Source organism: Toxorhynchites rutilus, chromosome 3, assembly GCF_029784135.1.
Source record: "Toxorhynchites rutilus septentrionalis strain SRP chromosome 3, ASM2978413v1, whole genome shotgun sequence".
Taxonomy (NCBI): Eukaryota; Metazoa; Arthropoda; class Insecta; order Diptera; family Culicidae; genus Toxorhynchites; species Toxorhynchites rutilus.
This window is the reverse complement of record NC_073746.1, coordinates 262,599,979-262,612,776: the sequence shown is the minus strand read 5'-3', so window position 1 is coordinate 262,612,776 and position 12,798 is coordinate 262,599,979. Positions and strand designations below refer to the sequence as shown.

Below are 12,798 nucleotides of genomic sequence, written 5' to 3'. Positions count from 1 at the left end.
AATTATCAACATTGCAGGTTGCCTTTACAAATTCAATTAATCGAAAAAACACGAACCCGCTGTTCTAATCATATCTCAGAGTATTCAGGAAAAAAGTACTCTCATATACTCGTAACAAATCCAGAGCACCTCTTCCAGCAATTTCCCGAAATTTCTTCCAAACCTTCTTGATTTTATCCGATAACAACTGAAGCTACCGTCGGAGACCTTTTGACTATTATCGAAAATGTAAATACTAACGTTACAGACAGAACAACTTGGTGATTACGTCTAGCTATGCGAACAAATGTTCATTGAAACGATTGATTGTCCACATAAATATAGGGGAAAAGGGGGGAGTTAGGACCATCTAAGCAAATCGCCTAATATTTCCAACCCAATACGGTCTAAATCAAAAATGTCACATTGCATACTAAGCTACACTTGTTTTCTCTCAATCAATAATGTTAAATAATTATATCAATCTTTAGACTACCAAATATACCACAATATAAAAAAGAGATGATTTTTGGACATTAAAATCTGATGCAGGGTGATTTGGACCATCTGTGGGGTGATTTGGTCCAATGTGTGTTTCATCGAAAAAAACATACTTATGTTTATGTAAAGTATTTTGGAATAATGTTACAACCAGTAACAGTGTTTTGGGATCGATACCAGGTGTCTTGGCCAGATTCCAGATTCCGTTCTTGATGGCCTGCGTTGCTCTTTCAAGCTCCCCCTTCTTCCAACGTTGTCTGCTCATCCTCTTTTGTAATTCTGCGGCATCTGGAATCAATTAGACCAAAGAAAAACCTCAAATCTGTAGGACCAATTCACCCCACAAAAACGTGTCCATGTCACCCCACACAACATGCAATAATTAAAATGCAATTAATTTCATTTATTGTTATCAAACTTACAGTTTCGCTGCATAAAATTGTTCCTCTTCTGTAGGCGAACAGAACTTTACTGCACAATACACGAAAAGTTTATTTGAACCGCGGGATAAACCTCAAAACCACGATAGGAAAATTCACATTTTTTGACAATCAAAGTGCTTGCTGTGTTCATGTTACCATTCCCTTCCACCTGTCGAGTTTTACCAAAGTTTTTTTACGTTAGTTACATACGTTTCATTTATAAAAGAAGATGACATTATAAAAAATCCAAGTTGAGCCGTACTTTTTGAGATAAAGTGGTGGTCCAAATCACCCCATATATCCAACTCACCCCGTATTACCCTACCTAAGCGTTTTTTAAATGGAAAAAATATGTTTTATTCGCAAAATTTCCCTCTCTTACCGATAATATTCTTTAACTGGACAGATTATTTCATCGGAAATTTGCATGGTTACGCTTGTAGGCAAAATTGCGTTTTCCCAACACTAATTGTGTTGGTGATTACGTCTCCTATGCAAACATGGGCAGTAAAGCCAGTCACCTTATGCGCATCACTATCATCTCAGCAGCTGAACTCAGCTTCCATTGATAGTATATGTAGCAAATAACTCACAGTAGAACCCCGTTAGTCTATGTAGCAAATTACAGTGAATAACGGAAATTACGGATAACGCAGTAAAGAACTAAAAATGAAATCCACAAAAAAAAAGATATTTTAGCATGAAAACTATGTTTTGTAAATACAGAAATCATTAAACTATCCATCTGTAAAGTCGTGTACACCAATGGTCAAATAATGTGAAAGCCATGACCAAAACAAAAGAGCATGAGCCGAGAGATAGACAAAGTTTGGGAAGACCTATAGATTTATTATGGAACACGCTTTCGCTAATAATCCGCACCATGAATCATCCGCGCTCGGATAATCAGGGTTATACTGTACCCACCAAATTAAAGGCAGTCATATCATCCATATTTGAATGATAAATAAAACGAGCGCATAGTAGAATAGAATTGTTTTTCAATCATTTAGGGAATATATTGACTCAGTGATGTTACATTTTTTGTTTGAATATAAATGAAAATTATAAGATTTACATTAGTGGATGCAATAATTCGCTTTGGGAATAATTCTTCAACTTGTGTAATATATGAGTTATGGTTACTGCACCCAATATTAATTTTCAGTACGCTAAAAGCGTTCCAATTTATTACATTAAATGAGTTATATAAAATAATATAAAATAACAGAAAATATGCTACTCTCACATACTGGTATAGCATTTGTAAAATATATATATACAGCCATTCCATGCCAAACCGATATAGTGGTTCTCAGATTTTCGTCAAAAGTGGTAGTTTTATTCTTTATCGCAAGTTATGAGACCCGAATTTTTTAAATTTTTTGTTAGGCTGACCATTTCCATTTTAGGGTGGTCCAAACAAATCCTTTTTTCGCATTTTTGCTAAAAATGACCTTTTTCAAAAATTCAGAACTTTTGAACTACTAGACCGATTCAGATGATCGACAAGTCAAGTTAAAGCCAATCACCTGGTCTTTTTGAAAAAATACTATACTTGCAGAAAATTTGAATTCTGCTCTCGTTATTATTGATTGTATTCGTTTTTTATTGTTTTCAAAGTCTCGGGACCAAAGGCGCTATAGTTTTTTTATATTTTTTCTGGAAAGCTGAGGATTTTTCACACAACATATCTCGAAACCAGCGAAGCGTTTTTTTTTTCGTTTTTGAGTTATGATTTTTCAAAGTTACCCCATGGTCCAAAAATCATTTTTTCCCATTTTTTTCACAACAAAAAATCATAACTTTTGATCTACTGGACCGATTTAGATGATTGATATATCAAATTAAAGCCAATGAGCTAGTCTTGTTTGAAAAAAATATTATACTCTGAATAAAAATGGATTTTGTTTTCGTAATTATTGGTTATATTTGTTTTTCATAGCTAACATCGTTTCGGGACCAAGGGCACCATATTTTTTATATTTTGTCCTGAAAGCTGAGGTTTTTTCACATAATATATCCGAATACCAGAGAGATGTTATTTTTCGTTTTTAAGTTATGATTTTTCAAAGTTAACATGTTTTCAGTTTTAGTTCAACATTTCTATGTGACTAGACTAGATGTATGTGATTATAATCCAATTATTTGGCAAATATGTTATTTTGTCAATAAAGCTGGCTAGTAGGCTTTAACTTGATATGTCGATCATCTGAATCGGTCCTGTAGTTCAAAAGTGATAAATTTTTGAAGAAAGTCATTTTTGGGGGAAAAAAATGAAAATGATTTTTGGACCATCGGGTAATTTTGAATAATCATAACTCAAAAACGAAAAAAACGCCTCCCTGGTTTCGAGATATGTTATGTGAAAAATCCTCAGTTTTTCAGAAAAAAACTATAAACTAATATAAAACTATAGCGCCTTTGGTTTGGTACTATGAAAACAATAAAAAAAAACGAATACAATAAATAATTACGAGATCAAAATCAATTTTTTTCGCAAGTCTAATATTTTTCAAAAAAGACTAACTAACTAGCTTTAATTTTATGTGTCGATCATCTGGATCGGTCCAGTAGATCAAAAGTTATGAATTTTTGATTTGGAAAATGGATTTTTCGAACCATCGATTACCTTAGAAAAATCATAATTCCAGAACGGAAAAAAAAACTCCTCTAGTTTCAACATATGTTATGTCAAAAATCCTCAGCTTTCTAGAAAAAATATTAAAAAATATAGCGCCTTTGGTCTCGAGACAATGAAAACAATAAAAACGAATACAATCAATAATAACGAGAACAGAATTCAAATTTTCTTTAGGTGTAGTATTTTTTCAAAAAATACCAGGCGATTGGCTTTAATTTGAAATGTCGGTCATCTGAATCGGTGTTGTAGTTCAAAAGTTATGAATTTTTGAAAAAAGAAGAAAAAGTTAATTTTTCGGACAACCCTAAATGGAAATGGTCACCCTAATGAAAAAAAAATGCGGGTCAAATGTTTTGCGATAAAGAACAAAACTACCAATTTTCACGAAAATCTGAGAGCCACTATATCGGTTTGGCATGGAATGGCTGTATATAAATATATATTAACATTTGCAATTGTTCATCGGAACACATCGTTCATACATTCTACTTCAGTATTGAATTGTTCCTTTTTTCAAATGCATTCTAAGACTCGTGTCAGTGAAGCGCCACACAGTGTGATAAGTGAACAGATCTATAATATTTACTTAGACAAACATAGACAGCTTTGCTTTTCTCTCACAAACACTATTACCCCATGAAAACACGTCGTTTTACCTTCACTACTACAATGGCTTCGTTCCACCTTCACCTTAAAAGAAGGATGTCACAACGCTGACAATTTAATTCTATGGTAAAATTTCTGCACCCTTTGAACTGGAGTTTAAGTTTTACAAAATGGGGTTCAACCGTTTGAGTGCGGAGCAAATTTTGTGAGCATCTGCCAAAAATGCGAATGAGGTTGGGTGTATTTATATGGACTGATGGGAGGGTGCAAAAATCATCGAAAATATATGGGCAATAAGCGATAGACGAAATCCGGCGCTCCACGCAGTATCGCGCTCCTCCACTCTCAAACGGTTAAGCACTGGAATGGAGAGATCAGAAATGTCTATACATACTATTAAAATTGTCAGAGTTGTTACACTTTTCCTTTGACACTACTGAAAATTCGATAGATATCGCCATCCCTGAGATTTAAAAGAGAGATGTAGGTTTAGTGCGATCCCAAATGAAATCGAACTAAATATGCCGATTTGAAAAACTTCTATTTTTGACTCAAATGAATTTTGTATTCATTTGGGTTGGAGGAAATATGAGTTTTCCACAGCATTTGGGATTTTTTGACTCAAGTGTAACTTTTGAAAAGGGCGTATCGATTTCAGTAAGAGAAATATTTGATAATTTATATATCAAAACTATGAGTCCTACCGAAATAGTGTCTTAGAAACAGTTATAGAGTATTGATTTCCAAACGTGAGAAAAAAAATTAGTACTATTTTTTTACATCCAGCTTTTTTTGGAATCCAATCTTCTGCAAATGATTCCAAACGGTTTTATGGTCTACTAGCGGACCCGGCAAACTTCGTCCCGCCCAAAATTTGTTTTTTGTTATCAATACCTTCAAACATTCACGTTTTCTTACTATGAGCAAGTTCATGGGTCCAATCGCAGAACTATTCATAGATTGATCTTCTAATCGACCCCGTTGAATTTACCTTTCACTATAAAATTCCTAGTATTTCTAACAAAACTCATCATTATAATATAAGATTATTTTCAGACACAATTATAGTTCAAGATTTTTTAACCACTTGCGAATAACATGTTTCTCCGTTACATTTAGAAAGAAAATGGATGAAGAGCTTTTTTGTTTCAAATCACATTAGAATTCATAATTTGTGCCTAAAAATGATTGTGAACATACAAAAATTCCAAGTTTCGAAAACTCATAAAATTTCGATGTTCCACAAAGTTCATCAAAAATAATTTTACCATCTTGAACTCATTTTTGAAATTTTCTACATGACTTATATTTTATATAAAAAATTAATAAAAATACATATATAAATTTAAAAAAAATTAAATTGTAATACAAAAAATTACAAAAGTTTTTTTTTAAATAACTCGAGAATGGCTGCATTTAGAAGAAAATTGATGAGGAGCTTTTTTGTTTTAAATCACATCAGGATTCATAATTTGTGGCTAAAAATAATTGTTAACATACAAAAATTCGAAGTTTCAAAAATTCATAAAAATTCGATGTTCCACAAAGTTCGTCAAAAATAGTTTTACCATCTTGTACCCATTTTTTTAATTTTCTACATGACTTCCATTTTATTTGAGAAAATTTAAAAAAAAAGAAAAAATATGTATTTCTGGTATTACAAATAAAAAAATTTTTTTGCAAAGAAAAAAAGAGTACTAATTTTTTTTTCTCAGTGTAGATTTTTCCACGTTTGGACATCAATACTCTATATTTACCTCTTTCTAAGACACTATTTCGGTAGGACTCATAGTTTTTGAGACATAAATTATCAAAGATTTCTCTCACTAAAATCGCTACGCCTTTTTAAAAGTTACACATGAAAAATGAAAAAAAATGCCAAATGCTGTGGAAAACTCACATTTCCTCCAACCCAAACGGAATACAAACTTTCATTCGAATCAAAAATACCCATGTTTTGTCATTGATCGATTTCATTTGGAATTGCTATTTAGGGTCACGTTCCCCTATACTCATGAAACAATGAGATAATTATTCAATGAATGATTATATGATGATCAAATTGCATACTTTCAGGACGATAGTCGAAATCAACAATGCATGCGACGTTGTATGCAATTATCATAGATTGGCACTGAGCGACGTAAATAAAATAACAGGTATGTTACTCCCTGCCTTGTTCATGTAGTGTAGCGTTAAAGGTGGAAACAGAATACCGCGTTGTGCGTTGCTTCTCATCAGCTGTCATTGCTTACGTTTTGTACTAAAACATTCGCCCGACGCAATCTGTTGATTTGCAGTCACAATCTAGCATTCGCGTCTCCACTTTTCATGTAAACAAAAACAAAATAAAATTCGTATGAAAAGCTTGTTCTTGTTGTGTCCACGGATCAGTTGAATGTTTTTAAAAACAACATATTGACATATACGCGCTGGCGGCATTGAGATTTGTTTACTAGTTTGCAGGAGCGTGAAATAATAGCTCATTTTCAGTCGGAATGAGCACGTTTTCAAAATTAAAAGTATGAATGAAAATTAGCTTTTCCATATCAAACTAGTATTCTATTGAAATGAAAAACATTTTTGTTTGCAGATGGTGAAAAAGTCTCATACGAAAATTGTTTATGAAGACAACTGTATATTATGATGAAAAAAATCAGCAACAATGTTGGAATCGTTTAGCCATATGATTGAATGAAAGTCAGAAACACGTGTTTCAAGTAATCAAAAAACATGATGTGGGAATTTTCATTCAAATTTTAGAATTTAAAAACCGGTATCGTGTCTTCTAATCTGATAGAGATTACAATAACGAGTTTGAGACCCAAATTATGGCCCTAATTCGAAGTTGCCACCAGACGTCGACACCATGCCACTGTCATCGCGAATTCGGCGCAAGCAGTTTAGAACAAATGTTAGCGTTTAGTTCAACGATGCTAATGACGCAACGCATTATTGTGTTCGACTAAATGGAAACACACATATTTAAAATAAAGTGTCAAAGCACATAGTGGGACCAGCATAGCGTCGCATTCTGGTCCCACCTTAAGAAGGTATTTTAGTGTAGAGGCACGAATTTCGGACGTTCTTTCGAGCTCTGAATAAAGAATATTTTAAGGATCCAATATTCCATTATTTGTTTTTTTTATCTTCCAACACATTAAGGACCGCACGTTTTGGGGCAAACTTGTGCGTTTCATTTGTTCGGATTCCACGAATGAGATCGTTTCCTTCGGGGTTAATGAGACGAAGGTGAACCATCGGTAGACCTCGTTAGATTCTTGGCAGACCAAGGATTTAACCATCAAGCGTAGAAAACACGGGTTATTTCGTGATCCATCCGTAATAGACGGAATGCGAAACACGAGAAAACTCGTGAGCGGTCCGCAATATGTTAACAATATAAGAAGCAATAAACGGAAAAAATATTCGAAATTAAAATAGTTACAAGCTGGTGAAGTGAAGGGGTTCAACAAAAATGGTGGCTTGGCGTACACGATTCCAGCCCTTCTGATTCACTGAAACAAAAAAATTAGAATAGATTCAGAATCAGTCAAGTTGTATTATTCTATGGTACGAACCTCGGACAAGTCAAAAAATATGCCGTTTGAAACAAGAAATGGCCTTATATCACGTATTCGCTGACGATTTCATTTTTTTTTTTCAAAATAGTAAAACTAAAAATTATCATTTTTTATTGGTTCATGCGATAGAGAGATGTAAAAAAATTAATTCACATCAATTTTTTTACGCAAGCTTGAAAAAACTAGTTTCGAGAAAAACGCATTTGAAGTTTTGTGTCAAGGTCGTACTAGATTAGATACCACTTCACTAAAATGGCTATAACTCGATAAAAAATGGGATTTTCGAAAAGTTCTGTGTCTAAATTTCAGATATATGAAGAAAAAAAACTCGATGTTTTTCAAATTTCTAGACTAGAATACCCCCTTAATTTGAACATATTTTTCAATTTTTATATTGTAACACGAATAATATACCTGAGCACTTTTCGAATTGATTGAAGAACAGTTTACCTAACCATCTTAAAATCAAAAACACTATAATTATCTAATCGATGAAAAAAGATTGCACTTCAACATTTTGCTGAAGTAAACTAAAAGGGATTACAATAATATCGAAGAAACACGAAATAAAACCTTTTCTGTCATGAAAATCCATTGTGTATTAGTGCAGCGGCTTGGAACGTAATCTTTTGCTTTAAGATTTTAAGTAACAATAAATATTGAGAAAAAACCATAATAAAGAAATAAAAAATACGGGCCTAAAATTTTGCGAAAGGAACAAAACTATCAATTTTCACGAAAATCTGAGAACCACTATATCGGTTTGACATGGAATGGCTGAATATTTATACATAAATTCCAAAGACAGTTCTGTAGAAAAAATCGATTTTATGTAGTTTTAACCATTGCGATACAAATGCATAACTAGCATAAAGCATGTTAAAAATACAAACGACAAGCTATTTTTAATAGATATCTCGTGTTGAGTAGCTGCCTCGACCCAAACATTTCCTACGTTACCTTGTTGTGGAAAAAGAACTAATCTAAGTTGCCACCAATGGTGTTTATGACTTCGAGAGCACATTTAGAAAACAGCCGAGTAATTCTGGTCATATTATTCGCGCGTTTGTTTGCTCAAAACTAAGCCCACTAACCTAGACGCCACCATATGTGTAGAAGACTTTCGTCTCTTCTGCGTATCTTTAGATAAGCTTCCATCGCGTAGATTACTTCGCAACTCATCTTGCTGGTCTGCTCCTCAGTTCACTCTGGCCGGTCAATCGGAACTCGTTATTAGGCGCAATGTCTGTAGGATACACAAAAGTGCCCCCAGAAGGGGGATGGGGTTTACTGGTGGGAATCGGAATGGCAGCAATGTTCACCGTGTCCCTAGGCTCCTTGCCATCTTTCGGACTGATGTTCGGTGACTTTTTAACAAACCTGGGGGAGGAAACCAGCGCAATTGCCTTAATAACCAGCTGCTTCTTCAGTGCACTGAGCTTTGCGGGTTTATTTACGAATACGCTGATGAAGAAAACTTCCTGTCGGACAGTTGGCCTTATCGGAGCCGTTCTGTACGTGTCTGGCAGCTTCCTTACGATATTTGTGCGATCAACAAATGAACTGCTCTTGTCGTTCAGTGTTCTCCAAGGTAAATGAGATGCATATGCGATGGTCACATCTATGAATTACCCCACGTTTTCATTTTACAGGTGCTGGATTTGGGCTTATGATTCCCGTATCGTACACTACATTTAATGCATACTTTGTCGAAAAACGTGTGCTCATGATGAGCATATCACAAACCCTGATTGGTCTAGGAACCATGTTTTATCCTATTTTCATCCAGAGAACAATGGAGGCGTTCGGTTTCCGGGGCTGTATGGCTGTGCTGGCCGCGGTAAACAGCCACACCCTTGTGGCGATGCTGGTGATGCACCCGGTTGAATGGCATATGAAAAAAGTGAAAATTGAGGATGAGGCCAATGAGCCAATGACTAAAAACAAAACTGAAGATTTTCTGAAAGAAGTACCGGATATTACATATGTTTCTAAGCTTTTGAAATCGGAGAACTTGAATCGCTCACGGAGAGCTTCGTCTATTCCCGGATTGGGAAACTGGTCCGGACCAGTTTTGATCAGCGATAGCACTGAGCGGGATAAGAAACCACCTACCAAATGGCAAGTCCTCGTCGATTTTCTCGACCTAACGTTACTTAAGGATCCTATCTACGTGAACATAGTGCTCGGAATATCGTTCGCTCTCTACTCGGATATAGCGTTCTTCACCCTGCAGCCGATGTATTTGTTCATGATTGGATTTAGCAAAGTACTCATAACGCCATGTAATTTAATCCTGCGCTTTGAATACTAATGGTGATCTGCTAATCGCTCTGTTACAGCCGGACGTTTCGCTAATCATAGCCATCGGAGCCGGAGCGGACTTGCTGTCGCGGGTCTTTTTGGCCATTTCCAGCACATGTTTGAACATTAAGGCTCGCTACGTCTATCTGGCCGGGGCGCTATTCACCATTCTAGCACGTTTCGGTAATTACTTTCGCCCACTTGAAATTCAACAACTACCGGGGGAAAATCCCAGTGCCACGAGGAAACAATATGTTAATGGGACGGAAGAGGCCATTCGACAGGATTGCTTCCTACCATGTTTTACAGTTTTTCTCGATTGCACTTTATCTGCTGTTTTTTTTCGCCCTCTATTCCGCAGCTTTTTTATTCGTTTGCGATTTTTATGGGATGGCCATTATAACAGCCATAATGGGATTCCTGCGGACCTGGATCCACGTTCCACTGCCCCTCGTATTCTCCGAGTATTTGCCCCAGCAGAGGTAAGCCTACAAAAGCCATTTGTTTATCGAAATCGATAACGATAAACTTTTCGACTCACAAATATTGCCGTTGGGTGCATAAATTCGCACCATCTTCCCCACCTCCCGCGAACGCTATGATTGATGGGATTCATGTTCCTGCTCAAACGTTATTCTGTTTCAGATTTCCTTCCGGCTACGGGTTATTTATGTTCCTGCAGGGGAATATCACTTTCGCGGTCGGTCCGTTCGTGGGCTACATCCGTGATGCGACCGGAAGTTATTCGATCTCGTTCCACTGTCTTACGCTATTCATGGCGCTGTGTGTATTTCCGTGGATATTCGAGATTATCTATTTCAGATTGAAGTCCAGGGCTGTGCAGGTGGTCCTCGAAGAGGTGCAAAACGGTGAATGCATAAAGCTTGAAGCGGTTGATAATAAAACATGAAATGATATACATGTGTTTGGCAATTTAGTTTGATTTACTCAGTGTCATAGAGAGCCGAAATTCGACGAAATAAAACATTGGGTGATTTGAGGCAATTAATTATTTGTTGTTTTAGGCAGTATATTTTTATTCTGTTCCAAAAAAGTTAAATGCTTTTCCATCAATATCAGGCTAAGTTCATTTGAAAAACCACTCAATGTCATGCAATTCACATCCTCACTCTACACTCAATTGTGCAGCATCTTTTAGTTTTTAGCGTTTGGCAAGATAATTGTTCAATTTGATGCCTCTCATAAGCGGTTACTTTGTATAGAATATGGTATGGAATAAGTGGAGATGGCAAGTGACAAGTGAGTGTCAGCATTTTCAGGTTTGGACAAATGCTAGGTGTACAAGTATGAATTTGTATGACAATTACTCATCGTTTGCTTGTTGAAGCTTACAAAGAATATTTTGCAATGATATGGTTTGAACGACTCGGGACCACTGATTTTGATGATAAAGAACAAGCGAAGCCACCGAACAAGAATTCAAGACACCCAATTGGAAGCACTTACCGTCTGAAACCATCACTAAAAAACGGTACCGGCTACCCTTGAACAGAACCCTAGAAGATGAACGAATAAAATATGAGAATAGACACGTCAAGATAATTTAACAGCATGTTCATAGATTTGCCAAGAATCTGTGTGAACTAGGTGAACTAGGAGGTACTACCTCACCCGTCATATTTCCCAGACACTGCTCCCTTAAATTATTATTTGTTCTAATCCATGCTGTCAACCCTTTCTGAACTGCGGTTCCGATCTCAGGAAGGAATTAAAAAATGGCTAACTGGATCGCTTCGAAACAATCACACTCCTACCAACGTGTAAACCATGTATTGCCTGCATCATAGGTCAGGATTGTGACTTACGATGGTGCATATTTTGAGAAAAAAGTGAAATTAAGTTTTATTTTTCGAACGAATGCTTTTTTCATAAATAAGTCATATAATATTCAAAAAAAGGGATTGTGAACAGAAGGGCCCTGAAATTCAACAAACAGGTCAAGAAGAATGAAACGATATAAAAAAGTAATTGGTTTTTTGGGTCTCGATGTATGACACTATTGCGGGTGTACCAAGGGGCGCCAGTGATTTGTCTTAGCAGTTTATTTTGTACTCTTTCGATGATTTCGATATTACTTGCTGAAGCTGTTTGCTAAATTTGACAGCCATAATGCCAAATAGGCTACAGCATGGATTTCTATAGAAGTTATTTGAACTCTAGTTTTAATTTCGACTTCCTCCCGATTAGTCAATGTATTTGATTTGCTCGCAATTTCAATTGCGTTTTCTTTGCTTCTATGTACTTCTTTTAATTTCATTCGATGGAGGCACTGTATATTCATTGAACTTGATTTGTGGGCGTGTGCTCTGATTAATCGTGAACGTAACGTGGACACATTTTGTTTCATTTACTTTAATTCTCCATTTTTGAAGCCACTTTTCCACGACCGTTATGTGTTCCTGGAGATCCTGTGAAGCAATCGTTCTGTTGTTGTGAATGTAACTTGTGACTGCTGAGAATAGCTGTGTCATCTGCGAATGTTGTAGTCATTAAGTTCCGCGCGGTCGGAAGATCAGCTGTGTAGATGAGACAGAGAATCCAAGAACACTGCCCTATGGAACGCCAGCATAAATTTCTCGCTCTGGCGATAGTGTTTGGTTATACCGAACATGAAACTTTCTTCCCAGTAGGTAAGAACGCATAATTTCATATACTTGTGATAGCTTTTTTTTCAATTTTATAGAGCTACATCAAGAAAAAGCGAAAATAGGAGGGATGCTGATAGGTCTATAAGATT

At 35.9% G+C, this 12,798-nt stretch overlaps 1 protein-coding gene across 1 annotated transcript; it reads left to right on the top strand.

Annotated features, from left to right (window-relative positions):
- Positions 1-8,954: 8,954 nt before the first annotated feature.
- Positions 8,955-10,972, top strand: LOC129779008 (monocarboxylate transporter 7). Its single transcript, XM_055786241.1, has 5 exons — positions 8,955-9,327; positions 9,389-10,005; positions 10,079-10,223; positions 10,402-10,522; positions 10,686-10,972. The coding sequence occupies exons 1-5, from the start codon at positions 8,979-8,981 to the stop codon at positions 10,948-10,950; spliced, it is 1,497 nt and encodes a 498-aa protein (XP_055642216.1). The 5' UTR covers positions 8,955-8,978; the 3' UTR covers positions 10,951-10,972.
- Positions 10,973-12,798: the final 1,826 nt, after the last annotated feature.